The 14,922-nt window shown below is 37.3% G+C and overlaps 2 protein-coding genes across 3 annotated transcripts; both read right to left on the bottom strand.

Annotated features, from left to right (window-relative positions):
• Positions 1–200: 200 nt before the first annotated feature.
• LOC9322338 (receptor-like serine/threonine-protein kinase ALE2) lies at positions 201–4,534 on the bottom strand. The gene is made up of 8 exons (XM_021030855.1): positions 4,007–4,534; positions 3,354–3,458; positions 3,152–3,262; positions 2,622–2,990; positions 2,287–2,541; positions 1,818–2,207; positions 1,482–1,707; positions 201–1,392 (listed from the first exon to the last, which is right to left on the bottom strand). The coding sequence occupies exons 1-8, from the start codon at positions 4,077–4,079 to the stop codon at positions 690–692; spliced, it is 2,232 nt and encodes a 743-aa protein (XP_020886514.1). The 5' UTR covers positions 4,080–4,534; the 3' UTR covers positions 201–689.
• Positions 4,535–11,209: 6,675 nt separating this feature from the next.
• On the bottom strand, positions 11,210–13,298 carry LOC9322339. 2 transcript variants are annotated; one of them, XM_021033023.1, is made up of 4 exons: positions 12,709–13,298; positions 12,334–12,420; positions 11,627–12,245; positions 11,210–11,554 (listed from the first exon to the last, which is right to left on the bottom strand). In XM_021033023.1, the coding sequence occupies exons 1-4, from the start codon at positions 13,075–13,077 to the stop codon at positions 11,361–11,363; spliced, it is 1,269 nt and encodes a 422-aa protein (XP_020888682.1). In that variant the 5' UTR covers positions 13,078–13,298; the 3' UTR covers positions 11,210–11,360. The 2 variants fall into 2 exon arrangements, with proteins under 2 accessions (XP_020888682.1, XP_002886273.1); XM_002886227.2 differs by having other exon boundaries at positions 11,210–12,245.
• Between the last annotated feature and the right edge of the window lie 1,624 nt (positions 13,299–14,922).

The raw sequence follows: 14,922 nt of genomic DNA on the forward strand, positions 1-14,922 counted from the left end.
TGCTTAGCCCATATATCAATTCTTGTGTTTATTGGGCCTACTGATTTTCTTTATATAACAAAATGAACAAGAGGTTTTGCTGAAAGTGGAAGGGGGAACTAAGAAGATAGCGAGGAAGAAAGACAAACATATGAAATTATACTTTTACCAACAATCCTTGTCATTGTGCCCAGAAGATACTAGAAAAGCATTACAACAGCTTTGACCAAGTGACTTGTTACCACCATTCACCAGCGAATGACTCTCCCAAGCCAGAAATTTATTTAACCAAAAAATACTTCGGATTTAAATTTTGAGAACCGGAAACTAAACAACGATGACCAAAAGCCAAAATTCTTAGGAACTTGAAAAACTAAAAAAAAAATAGGTAATAACTAACTTCACTAAAATAAAAAAAATAAAAAATGTTTTTTGTGGGGGAGAAAGAGAAGAAGAGAGAACTAAATACAGACGTCCTTTAAAATACAACCCTTCCTGTGCTTTTGCATCCTCGCAAAAACAAACAATTAATCTTCTATTGAGGAAAAACAAAACAAAAAAAAAAGAACTCCTAAAAGAAATCAAACCGGAAAGTCTTTACCCAGAAGAACCGAACCAAACCGGATTAACCACAACCTAACCATGCAGCTCAAGAGTTGTGAGCCTCCTTTTCCTCTTTCCCTTTTCTTCTCTGTACATTTTCTGGTTTCTCAGAGCCAGTCGCCATTGCCGGACCAGAGATGTCTAGAAGACGACGGTCCACCGTGTTCGCTCATGCTTCCTCTCAGTCTAAAGAAGTTTCTTCGACTACGCATGGGTCTTAATGGACCCGATCTGTTTGGTAGAATAAGGCCTCCTTCTCTTGGAATGCTAGAGGCAGAGTGAGGCCGGTTCTCCATGTCCTCTAGTGGTCCTGAGCTATATTCCATTGTTATGAACGACGAAGCTTGACCATACCTTAATCGAGGTGTCAAATTCCACCAGCTGCTATCCGAAGGAGCCAGATCGCCTTTGAAATCAGCAGAGTCTGGTACTGATGAGTCCTTTTGGCTGCAATAGTCACCACAGGTCTCATCTGCATCGTTGTATATAAGTTTCAGTGCCTGCACAACTTCTCCCATGAATGGTCTGTGTGAGACCTCTTGGTGGACGCACATGGAGGCAATCGCAGCCACTTTCGCCATGTCATCAAAGTTGTAGGTTCCAGCCAATGCAGGGTCCACTAGTTGCTCCAGGCCCTCTCTGTTGGCTAGTAAGGGTCTCGCCCATGTCACAAGGTTTTCCTCTCCCGAAGGTTGAGACATGTCTACCGGTCTTCTACCGGTGAGAAGCTCTAGTAGAACCACACCGTAACTATAAACATCGCTTTTAACAAGGAGATGCCCCGTCATTGCATACTCAGGAGCCACGTACCTGAAATTACTCCCAGGGTAGTCACTGTAAGTCCGTCTTCTAACCAGAGTGTATGTATTCATCATATTTGAGTTGGAAAGAAATTTTACCCAAAGGTCCCCATGACTCGAGTTGAAATATGTTGACTTCCTTCTGTTGCTTCTCTTGCCAGTCCAAAGTCTGAGACTTTTGGGGTAAAGTCATCTTCTAGGAGAACATTGCTAGCCTTGAAATCACGGTGGATTACTCGGGGATTTGAATCTTCATGGAGATAAGCCAGTCCTCTCGCTGCTCCAAGTGCAATCTTCAACCGTGCATCCCAATCAAGTGTTCCTTCTGTTTTGTCAACAACCGGAAAACCAGGTTTTAGGTGGTAATGCAACGAGAAGTGATGGATACAATTGGGATATATTGTTATTAAAAGTGCAGAGAATAGAATATGTCACCGTGCAAGTGGGACTCGACACTCCCATTGTGGACGAGCTCATAAATCAAGCAACGTGTACGGCCTTCAATGCATATTCCAATCAGTTTCACAAGATTGCGGTGGTGCAAACGGCTTAACATCTCGACTTCGGCAATAAATTCACGGTCTCGATTCTGATTGTCCCTAGTTAGCAGTTTCACTGCAACCTCGGTTCCATCTTCCATGCTCCCCTGATAAACACGTCCAAATCCACCCTCGCCCAAAACCCTCTTGGCACTGAATCTATCAGTTGCCTTCTCAAGCTCGGAGAGTGTGAAGGTCTTAACGGATAAAGCACATGTAGCCATGGAAGACATCAAAGAATCTGATCCTGAGCTTCTGGCGCTACTGGAAAACATAGATCCAGCACCTGCAAGGCGTATAAATATTTCAGAAACAGATGCTTTTAAAGCTGCAGAAGCGTTAAAAAGTCAGAGGGTGAAAATTACCAGGCCTTTTGTTAATCGATGGAGCCAAAGCAGGGCCAACAGCATTAGATGACTTCCCAATTTTCTTCCATTTCACGATTATAGATATAGCTCCAACCAAAACCAGAATGAGGACAAAACCTGACAACGCAATGATTGCAATCGTTCTAAAACCTATTCCCTCGCTTTTGTTGGCAAAAGTTGCATTGATTGGAATTGGAAAGCCTCCTGGAGCATCTGCAGTAACAGCTCCATTTGGCGAAGAAGAAGGAATTCCTGAAGCAAGGTTAAGAAATTCAAACTTTGAAATGAAACAAAAAAAGGTAGAAACTTGCATATGAATGAAATCAGTTTACCTGGATAACTTATGTGTGTAACCTCATAATCACCAAAAACAGTCTCATTTAGAGGTACTTTCTTGTGCCGGAATCTCTGATAAATAAGTGTTGCTGTAGTGTTGTCGAACTTTTCCCCAAGTGGAACAAGGTTAATATCCACCACTGTTTTCCCTTGATTTTCATTGTCGGCACTGGCACCCATTATTTTCACTTGGCTTTGTTCCAAGTATGTTCCAGCAGCAACCTCAATTTCTAACTCGTTGGTCACGGGGAAAATAGAAAAAGGTGCGACACTTAGTAGAAGCTGAACTTTCATGGGGAATACACAACCACAAGGTGAACCAAAGGGAGTTGAAGTGAGAGGCTCCACACATGTCTGCTGACAGTCTATAAAAAAGGAAAGCCGAAAACACAGAGGAAAAAGTAGTTACTACGCTGGATCTATCAACTATTGTCTGAAGAAAAAAGAATGCATATAAAAGATTATCCCTGCCAGGCTGCCACTAGCATAGGACGCAGGATAATCAACAACAAAGCAAAGGAACTACCGTGTGACGAAGGTGAAACTGCAGTGGCATTGCGTCTTAAATGCCAACGACGATGACGGTGATGACCCCTGTGCCTTAGTGGTGGAATGCGGCTTGGGTTGGGGGGAAAAGCTGAAAAGGGAAGGAAAATGAACAATGAATACTCCTAGACAGAACCATAATGACACTATGATTAAGTGAAAAATAGGATTCCCTTGCTGACCTGGTGAAGATGTAGGAGCAACTGATGGATTAAGATAAGGATGAAAAAAATGCATTTGATGCGACTTTGATCGGGTAAATGGCAAGCTCATCGGAAATAGACGAGCTGCAAATGATATAGCAAGCTGATAAGTCATCTACAGATTCTTTCTATACATATAGAATATTCGTAGCAGTGAATACTTTCGAAAAATAGAATAATTCTAGAAGTATACATCCTCCATCCTCTCTTGAATATAAAAGTAAAATGCCTACGTTAAAGAATACATTTTGGCCAAGAGAATGTCACACGAAATCGATACTTCCTCAAGATACTCAGAAAAGAAAGAGTAAGCTCTATATGTGCATTCTAGCTATTAAAAGGTTGGGTGCCAAATAAGGCACAAAACGTGGGGACTTCATCGTCACTCTCACGCTTCACAATCACAGATTCCAAACTTAATTAATCTAAACTCTTTTGCTTACTTTGTACATAAACAAAATTAGCTTCTAAATATATCAAATAAACAATTCTAAATATAGATAGAACACCAACTAATCTTGAGCTGTCAAAGTAAGAGCAACTCAGCTAAGGCTAATTTCTCCTATCTCAATCGTTTCCTAAATTTGTTCACCAAGCAAAAGGGGAAAAGAAATATGTGAACTAGTTCATACCAAAGCATATAGGAAACGAAGCGAGAGAGTGAAGAAGAAGAATTAACAGTAGAAGCATCGCAAAGTTCCGCATCTTTATCTCAAATCAAAAACCACCATTAGTCAGCAACGGAGACACCAAGCCTCGCCGGACACTCTCCGTTGATCAAAACGAAGACTAACCAGAACCAAACGTTTAACCATAGCTTCCTCAAAGCTTCACAGACATTGATTTCTCCTTCCTCCGGAAAAAAAAAATCAAAAACCCTAGGGTTAGAGAGAAGCGAGTAGGTTTTAACGCGATTTTGACAGATCCACGAAATGCGGCTCGAGATCTGTAGAGAGCAGGGAAGCAGAGAACGAGAGCTTCTCCGGCGATAGAGAGAACGAGAGCTTCTCCGGCGAAGGTATCAGAGTGGTAGAGAGAGATTGGAAGAGAAGAGAGTAAAGTGAATTCGAACCAGAAGAAGCGAAGAGAGAAGAGAGAGAGAGAATTTAATGCTGATGGTGGGAAGGGGCCGTAGGGTAGTGTGTTGCCGTAGTGAGACTGCTTTCAGAGAAAGGCAAAAAAAAAAAAAAAAAGGCCGATGATGATGGCATTAGTGAAACACCGACGCGTTTTCATATGCGCGTGGTAGACACGGTCGTCGAAACGACAAAACTGGTGGCCGTTTGCTACCGTCACATCGACAAAACCGTTTCTTTTTTGGGCGTTAGTTGCCTTATTGGGCCGGATCTTACTTGAATTTTAGCCTACTAAACGGAACCGTTTTGGGTTTGATTTCTATAAACTTGGAAACTAAGGTTTGGGATTTTTGTTAAAAAGTATATTTTCGAAATATTTTATATATTGTTGTAAAAGTCAAGGAAAGCTGCAATATCAAATACACATGCGTAAACGATCGTAAAATAATATTTTGTGTGGAGCCCACCGTCACTATGCATGCATAGTAACTTACTTTTTCCTGCCTATATAAACGAACGAATTCGTTCGTTGTAAATCACAATTGATACTTCAACAATAAGAAGTTATAAGAACTCTCTCTCCTCCTCTCATCTCTTTATTTTCAGTATCCCGATCCTTCTACGGGTATAATTTTCTCTTCATTAAATATTTATATATCTACCATAAAATCAAATACTCTTTTATAACACGTTATCAGCACGATCACTCTATGATCGCTGGAAAAATTATGGTATTATACCGGGCGGTATGTCGCATCGTTAAAAGAAAAAATATGAGAAAAAGAAAAAAAAAAAGAAAAAAAAAAAGAGAAAAGAAAATTATATAAATAAATAAAAGAAACTATATATGTATATATATGTTACTTCATGCACCATAATTAATTATTTTCTGTTAATGGTTGGCTGAGCCACCTGAAATTTTATTTACTGCTTTAAATATTTATTTCTGTTGCCGGTCGGCTGAGCCGCTTTAATTTTATGCACTGCTTTAAATATTTATTTCTGTTGCCGGTCGGCTGAGCCGCCTTAATTTTATGCACTGCTTTAAATATTTATTTCTGCTACCGGTCGGCTGAGCCGCCACATATATATTTACTGTTTCTATGTGGATAATTCGTCACCATAATATCACTGTGAATTATTTGTTTATATTATGGTTTATTCACCTGTATAAATATTTTTATTTGAATCGATAATTTTTATCTGATTGATCTCTTATTTTTCAGATTAATTTTTTTTAAATATTTTTCCGCCAACGGTCTCGAAGAAAAATTTCAAAATTTTTTCAAAAAATTCAACCTTTTTCCAACGGCTAGGAATAGTATTTTTCAATCTATAAATTCATTCATTTTCTCATTCATTTCATCAAAACAAAATTTTTCATCTCTCTAAAAACTCTCTCCGAAAAAAAAAGAAGAATTTTGAAGTTTTGAAGTTTTGAAGAATGTTTCGATTACTTTTAATATTTGCTTTTGGAATAATTATTTTGTGTATTTATAATCTTTGCGTTGTAGATTTTACTCCGCAAGAATTTCGTTTGAACATTAGCTTACTTGTTTGTACGCTTTTTCTTTTTGTAATCGCTTGCATTATTAATGTAAACGGTTCATTTTAAATATGTTTTAAAATAAATTAAATAAAGATTTCTAATAATATTCCATGTTTTTATTTTAGATAACTAATGGCAAGCATTGAGAAGCTTAAGTTTCCGGTTCTAGACATCACTTTATCCAATTATATATTTTGGATTGCCAACGTTGAACTACATTTACAATCTCTTGGCTTAATAAAAACCCTAAAAGAGAATAATACTTCGACGGTTCAAGAAAGGGAAAAATCGGTGATCTTTATTTTAAGACACCTTGATGAAAATATCATATGTGATTATGCACACATAAAAGATCCCAAAGAGATATGGGAATCTCTAAAAGCTCGATTTGATAATCGAAAGGCAATAAATCTCCCACTTGTTCGGGATGAATGGCAAAGTCTAAAGTTCAAAGACTTTGATAAAGTGATGGATTATAATTCCGCTATGATGGAAATTGTGGTTAAACTAAAATATTATGGTGATCTTATCACTGATTCTCAGATGCTTGAGAAAACGTATACCACGTTTCATGAAAACCACATTACCCAGCAAAAACTGTATATGTCATGTGGGTATACCAAATTTTTGCATTTATTTGTGGCACTCCTAATAGCGGAAAAGATTAATGAGACCGCTCATGCGGATAACTAAAATGCTTGTAGTGAGATTGCTAGTCTCCAGTAATGCCATTATATAAGTTTTATGTATTTCTGTTGTTTGAAAATGAAATTGTTTCTGAAAATGAGCTAGTGTATGATTATTCTATATTTTCAATATCAATGATATTTGCTTATATTTATTAACGTCTATATTGATTACAGAGAAATGGATCAAAATTCAAACAAAACGATAGCAAGGAAAAATATCAAAGATATTTGTATACCAGATAGTGGAACAACGCACACTATTCTGAGACATCAGAGATTTTTCTCTGAATTAAAACCGACAAAAATTATTGTCAATACAATATCGGGTCCTACGGATTTGATTGAAGGAAGTGGCAAAGCAAATTTTAAATTGCCTAATGGAACAAAGTTTTCCATAAATAATGCCTTATATTCTCCAAATTCTAAGAGGAATTTGTTGAGTTTCAAAGACATATACCTTCATGGATATGAAACTCAGTCTGCAACTGAGGATGGAAAGAAGTATATGTATATAACTTCTAATAAATCTGGAAAAAGGCATGTCTTGGAAAGATTTCCAGAACTTCCTTCTGGTTTGCATCATACCTATATAGATGCCATAGAGTCAAACCTTGTGATCAAAAGAAATCCAGAAGATTTCGTACTATGGCATGATCGCCTTGGTCACCCAGGCACCACAATGATACGAAAAATCATAGAGAGCTCACATGGTCACTCATTGAAAAATCATGAGTTGAAACATGGAAATAAAATGACATGTGCAGCGTGTTCTCTTGGAAAGTTGATCATAAGGCCATCGCCAACCAAAATTGATAAAGAATCACCAAAGTTCCTTGAACGAATTCAAGGCGATATTTGTGGACCGATACATCCACCATGTGGACCATTCCACTATTTTATGGTAATGATTGACGCATCTAGCAGATGGTCACATGTTTGTCTATTGTCATCTCGAAATTTGGCATTTGCGAGATTTATAACTCAGATAATCAAATTAAGAGCTCAGTTCTCTGATTATTCCATTAAGAGGGTTAGACTAGACAACGCTGGTGAATTCACATCCCAAGCTTTTAATGATTATTGTATGGTAACGGGAATTGAAGTAGAACATCCTGTAGCTCATGTTCACACACAAAATGGTTTGGCTGAATCTTTAATTAAACGCCTGCAATTAATTGCAAGACCATTGATCATGAGATCAAAACTCCCAACCTCTGTATGGGGACACGCTATTTTGCATGCTGAAGCACTTATCCGAATGAGACCAAGTGCATATCATAAATATTCCCCATTACAACTAGTATTTGGTCGTGAACCAAATATTTCTCATCTAAAGATTTTCGGTTGTGCGGTATATGTGCCTGTAGCACCGCCACAACGTACAAAGATGGGACCCCAACGAAGGTTAGGGATATATGTGGGTTATGATTCTCCATCTATTATAAGGTATTTAGAACCTCGAACTGGTGACCTCTTTACGGCACGCTTTGCTGACTGTCATTTTGATGAAAAAGAGTTCCCAGTTCTAGGGGGAGAAAACAAACAAGTAGGAAAGAATATAAAGTGGAGTGTACCATCTTTGTTACATCTTGATCCTCCTACGAAACAGTCGGAACTGGAAGTTCGACGAATTATGCATTTACAAAGTATAACAAATCAATTACCTGATGCTTTTACAGATACTAAAACGATAACCAAATCACATATCCCAGCTGCAAATATTCCTGCTCGGATTGAAATTCCACAAGAACATGGAAAAGCAGACGATACACGTGAGTCTAGAACACGCCTGAAGCGTGGTAGACCAGTTGGTTCTAAGGATAAAAATCCTAGAAAGCGAAAGGAAGCTGAAAAGCTCGATATTCCCAAAATAGCAGAAAGCATTTTGGAAGAAACGAATCATGAGTCTAATGACAATGATGAGCATCATGAGCCTGAGGGAAATCATGAGATTTCTATCAACTATATCCATAATGGAAAGATCTGGGATCGAAATAAAATGGATGAAGTCGATGACGTTTTCTCATACCTCGTAGCAAAAGAAATAAATGAGGAAAACGAAGATCCAGAACCACAGTCTGTATATGAATGTCAAAAGAGACACGACTGGATAAAATGGAAGGATGTCATCCAAGTCGAACTTGATTCACTTAATAAGCGAAATGTATTCGGACCTATTATACTCACACCTGAAGATGTGAGAACGGTTGGATACAAGTGGGTTTTCGTTAGAAAACGAAATGAGAAAAATGAAATTACGAGATACAAGGCTCGTCTCGTAGCTCAAGGATTTTCTCAAAGACCCGGGATTGATTATGAGGAAACATATTCCCCCGTTATGGATGCAATAACGTTTAGATTCTTGATGAGTCTAGCGGCTGATAAAAATTTAGAAATGCGTCTCATGGATGTTGTTACAGCATATTTGTATGGATCATTAGATACAGATATCTATATGAGAGTTCCCGACGGGTTTAAGATGCCAGAAGCATTGAAATCTAAACCCAAAGAGTTATGTGCAATAAAGTTACAAAGATCATTATATGGGTTAAAGCAATCTGGGCGAATGTGGTATAATCGTCTCAGTGAACATTTAACGAAAGAAGGATACGTGAACGATCCTATATGCCCATGTGTTTTCATCAAGAAAACAAAATCCGGATTTGTGATAATCGCGGTATATGTTGATGATCTAAATATAATTGGGACTCAAGATGAAATACAGAAAGCAACAAACTATTTAAAAGGGGAATTCGAGATGAAAGATCTCGGACAAACAAAGTTTTGTCTTGGCCTACAAATTGAACATTCCCAAAAGGGTATATTTGTGCACCAATCCACGTATACTAAAAGAGTGCTAAAACGATTCAACATGGATAAGGCAACTCCTCTGAGTACTCCTATGGTCGTTAGATCACTTAACGTTGAGAATGATCCATTTCGACCGCATGAGGAGAATGAAGAGATACTCGGTCCTGAAGTACCGTATCTAAGTGCAATTGGAGCCCTTATGTATCTTGCAAATTGCACTCGACCTGATATATCATTTTCAGTCAATCTTTTGGCTAGATTTAGTTCATCTCCTACACGAAGACATTGGAACGGAATTAAACATGTCTTTCGTTATCTTCAAGGGACTATTGATTTAGGGTTATTTTATTCTAAAAATATAAATGGTCAAATGATTGGTTTTGCAGATGCAGGATATTTATCAGATCCACACAAAGCTCGATCCCAAACAGGATACGTATTCACGATTGGAGGTACTGCTATATCATGGCGTTCTCAGAAGCAGACACTTGTAGCTACTTCTTCAAATCATGCTGAAATCATCGCACTCCATGAAGCAAGTAGAGAATGCGTGTGGCTAAGATCAATAAGTCGACACATTCAAATGAGTAGTGGAATTCGTCTGAATACAGAGCCAACTATCTTGTATGAAGACAATGCTGCATGTGTTGCTCAGACAAAGGAAGGATATATCAAAAGCGATAGAACCAAACATATCCCTCCAAAGTTCTTTTCATACACCCAAGAACTCGTGAAGAATAAAGACATTGAAGTAAAATATGTCCGATCATCCGAGAATTCTGCGGATCTCTTCACGAAATCATTACCCACCTCTATATTCAGGAAACATGTTCATAACATTGGAATGCGTCGTCAACAAGACTGTAAGTTATGATCCTGATCATTCGAGGGGGAGCTTGCGCGGTTGCACTCTTTTTACCTACTATGGTTTTTCCCACCGGGTTTTCCTAGAAAGGTTTTTAACGAGGCAACATAAAATATTACGCAAGAGACATAGTGACACTGGTCTCCAAGGGGGAGTGTTGTAAAAGTCAAGGAAAGCTGCAATATCAAATACACATGCGTAAACGATCGTAAAATAATATTTTGTGTGGAGCCCACCGTCACTATGCATGCATAGTAACTTACTTTTTCCTGCCTATATAAACGAACGAATTCGTTCGTTGTAAATCACAATTGATACTTCAACAATAAAAAGTTATAAGAACTCTCTCTCCTCCTCTCATCTCTTTATTTTCAGTATCCCGATCCTTCTACGGGTATAATTTTCTCTTCATTAAATATTTATATATCTACCATAAAATCAAATACTCTTTTATAACATATATTAAATTAATAGAAATAATGCTACAAACGAAAAGCGAACTCTCAAAACTGTTACATTTGATTAATACTGTTTTTTTTTCCAAAATTAATACTGTATATTTAAGAAAATTTCCTGTATTTTTAAGAAAACATCATCAGTTATTTCAATTGTTTCTTTCTTTTTTTGGGGCAAAACTTCAATTGTTTCTAACATTGAAAACCTTTGATGATTGTCTTCTTCTGCTAGTAACGTATGTTACACTACATGATATTATTGTCCCTTCCCTAATAATTTAAACTGTGATAATGGGTATGCTTGATTTGTGACCTAAAAAAACAACTAAAACCTTAATTAAGATTAAGAGATACGATTTCTGACCATTTTTTTCTGGCCAACAAACATTATTTGTGTCAATTGACAAACAGGTACTTTTACTTAATTTTATGATTTAATGATACACAATCGAAATTGTAATTAAACCATCTACTACACTCACTCTACAAAATACAGTCAGTGATTTAACCTATGGAAGAAGATACAAACTACACTTATTTTCTAATCATTCAAGAAGGTTTCGAAATCAAATGACAACGTACCAACATAGTCTTCACCTACCGGTTCGGGTAAAGGACTAACCGGGCCGGTTTGGTTAGGATTTTCCATTAGCCAGTTCTCAAAGTCCGATAGTTTGGTCTCCAAGACGTTTTCATTTGTCCCTGGTTGATGTTGTACCGTCTCTGTTTGCGAATCTGCAGCAGTAAGAGGAGCTTCAGACAGAGCAAACAGATTCACATGTGTCTGAAACTGACGATTTCCACTACCACGTATGTTCTGGTCTGACTGTCGAGTGTACATATTGCTCTGTGAACCAGGTAGCGCTGTGCAATGATCACTAACATTGGGCTGGTAATTGCGTTGTTGAGTGTAAATTTCCGGGTTTATCGTCGGTGCCACTAAGGAAGAGCTATGGTGGCTGGATTGTGAAACTTGAGCATTGCTATATCGGATGCTGCTACCATTTCCCGCAGTAGAGGCTACTCGGGATCGTAGGCTAAACTTATAAGAGCTTCTATCCTTTTGGATCACGCTGTTGCGAACACCGCTCAATGACTGCGCCGGTTGACTCTGCAACCCTTGATTGTGAGGAATCGGTTGCCTGATTCTATGCCTGGCTTTGACGCTTGAGGGATTAGCAACACGGGTAGATGATGAACAACGCCGGATCTCAACCGGGTTCCGAAGCAAAGTGTTTTTAGACACCCGTAAGATACTTGGAGTAGGTTTCGAAGTTGGTGGGGTAGGCATGTATCCCGTCCTGAAGTATTCACGTTGATTCTTCCATATCTTCTCTTTATCATTAGCATGACAATGATCTATGGAGGAGACAGCAATACACCAGTATGGACACGGAGCACGAATGTCACACACATAACAGTGACACTTGAAAATGAAACCAAATGAAAAGGATCAGCCAGGATATGGAACCACTAAAGCTCTGTGCAGAATTAGAGAATCTTTAGATGCTTACCATGTCACAGTACTTCTCGTGTGATGTTGAGTTAAACGCATACTTAGCACACGAATGTCGAGGATGTGGGAAATCTCTACAAGCTATCTACAAAACCAAAAAAAATTGCTTTTTGATATTAGGGAAACTTAAGTGAACAACACCTGCATAAAGATAGAATACACCAAAGAAAAAAAGTCCATCAATGATACACTGATTACTATACAATAACACAAACAGTTCAATAACTATCCATTCCTAAACCAGTTCCTCAGAGCTAAACAACACTAACGCATATAGAATCTGAAATGAAAAAAACTCTAGCTTTCACGCCAATTCGATTAAAGAAAACGACGAAAGAGAACTTAGAAATGAGAAGGGTCAAGTGAAACATACCTCACCCTTTTGACCCACTACAAGCACATCATCATCATCATCATCATCATCGTCATTCTTTGCTAACTTATCATCATCATCGTCGTCAATTGAAGCAGTCTTCGTCGACTTGTCGGGATCACAATCCAAAATCACACAATCGTCATCATCGTCAACAGCTAGACTCGACGAATTTGGCTTCCGATACTGAGAATCTACGCAACCTTTAACCTCAGAAAGCACCTCGACTATATCGGTACTGTCAGATTTATCATCGACGGGTTCCATAACATCATTGAGCCAACTGGAGTAGTCTAGGTCTACCCGTGTATCAACCTCCTCTTCGTCTGAGCTAACATCGACGATAACGACATGATTTCCCGAACCCATTGACGAATTTTCGAAACCGATCACAGAAATTCGAACACAGGATCAGAAGGCATGTGAGAACACTAGAATTCAGTAAATTGACCGAATTCTAAGAAAAGACAGGAATTTCTTACTACCCGGGAAAATTCGAGGTAAGAAGAGAAGCATTGAAATGGAAACTTCGAGCTGAGAAATTAGGGTTTGGTTTGGAAGAAAGCGGATGTTGTACTGGTGGTGGTGACGGACGATGATTGACAGTTTTGCACGAGTATAGTGAAGATGGGCCTAATGGGCCCTAAGCTCAAAAGAAACTGGGCTGATAATGAAAATTGATGGATTTATGTTTTATTCATAGATTGTTTGGTTTGAATTTGATGATCAAACCAAAAAAACGATGGTTGCTAAAATTTTAGAAATTCTTATTCATATAAGTATTTTTTATAAGTGATTCTTTGGTGCTAAAATAAAATTAAATTTTTAATGGGAAAAGATAACATCAAAACAAATCATTTTCTTTGCTTTAAAACGGATGAAATATTTATGTAAGAAATACATACAATTCCCAAGACCTAAAGTGGTGGGCAAAGAGCATGTGCGACCTAGGGCTCCTTCACGGTATAAATGCCTCAGCTTCCGCATCGGCATCTCCTTATAATATCCTCCACCGTTTAGCTTGTTATGTGCACGTTCTAACAATATTTCAAATTTCCATATTTTCATTGATTTTTTTTTAACTTAGGCTTTGATTAGTAAATTTGTACCCATAATGGTATAAGTGTTATTGGTTTAATAATTATTAATTATTCACAAAATAGTAAGAATTAGTGGTAAGAATTAACGATATCAAAATTGATATGAGCTAACGATACCAACAATGATATTTTTAATTTCAGGTATCGATATTTTAAAAAAATTTCTAAATATTCTAATATCACTTGCGATTTTTTCAAAAAATTCTTAACTTTTTTTTGTGTCACAATCGACGAATAATACCTATGATTACTAATTTGTTGCATTTAAGAACAAAAATCAATCAAAAAAAAAAAAAAAAAGAACAAAAATCAACATTCATGATCTTTTTGTTAATTCAAAGTCAAAGAGATCTCGTAACAGTCAAATCCAACGGCTGGGATGGAAGGAAGAATGTAGCGCGTGAGAGAGACATCTAAACCAATACAATATTCAACCGTTGGGTTCGGTAAAGCGCTACTGCACATTCAAAGTCAATTCCAATTTTCAACGTTTACAGTTAGCACCTCTAACTTTTAGTTTTTTTCATATATGAATGTGTGACCAAACTTTTCATTTAGTTTTGTCCATAATTTCTACAGCGTCATAGATCATTTAAAGTAATCACCATTTACATTGGCCTGATTGGTTGTGTCTTTAGAGTATTTCCACAGCCATATTTTGGTCTACAGTTATAAATCCACATCAATCATACTTTACATTTAATTTTCAGGTCTACAGCAACATTTTATCTTTTTCCTTTTTTTGGGCTGTAGAAACGTCAAAAGCTACAGCCGTAAGTTTTGGGCTTTGGAGTATATTTTTATTTAAGTTTTATATTAAAAACAAATTTGATAAGAAACCCTAGCTTAAGAATTATATATATAATAATCAAACCTTGAGCAAAGGCAGCCACAACAGAGAGAAGAAGAAAGGTTCGTATCTTTCATAATTTTTGCCCATCCCTTCTTGTGTGATTTACATAACCAATTATTAATTAGTGATTTTTTTTGTTTTGTTGCTAATTGTTTTCTACGTGTTTAGTGATTGTTTTTGTTTTGTTACTAATTTTATTTAAGTTTTAGATGGTGTTTTTTTTGTTTAGTAGTAAAAATTAAAAAGAAAAATCAAAATATA

Source organism: Arabidopsis lyrata (assembly GCF_000004255.2).
Source record: "Arabidopsis lyrata subsp. lyrata unplaced genomic scaffold ARALYscaffold_3, whole genome shotgun sequence".
Lineage (NCBI taxonomy): Eukaryota > Viridiplantae > Streptophyta > Magnoliopsida > Brassicales > Brassicaceae > Arabidopsis > Arabidopsis lyrata.

Excerpts from the sequence above, each read along its gene's own strand:
- LOC9322338 (XM_021030855.1), bottom strand. The coding sequence starts at position 4,079 with ATGCGGAACTTTGCGATGCTTCTACTGTTAATTCTTCTTCTTCACTCT. Across the intron at positions 3,459-4,006 it reads TTCGTTTCCTATATGCTTTG|CTCGTCTATTTCCGATGAGC; the intron begins GTATGAACTAGT and ends TATCATTTGCAG. Across the intron at positions 2,208-2,286 it reads ATCGATTAACAAAAGGCCTG|GTGCTGGATCTATGTTTTCC; the intron begins GTAATTTTCACC and ends TACGCCTTGCAG.
- LOC9322339 (XM_002886227.2), bottom strand. The coding sequence starts at position 13,077 with ATGGGTTCGGGAAATCATGTCGTTATCGTCGATGTTAGCTCAGACGAA. Across the intron at positions 12,421-12,708 it reads TAGTGGGTCAAAAGGGTGAG|ATAGCTTGTAGAGATTTCCC; the intron begins GTATGTTTCACT and ends TTGGTTTTGTAG. Across the intron at positions 12,246-12,333 it reads ACGAGAAGTACTGTGACATG|TGTCACTGTTATGTGTGTGA; the intron begins GTAAGCATCTAA and ends TTCATTTTCAAG.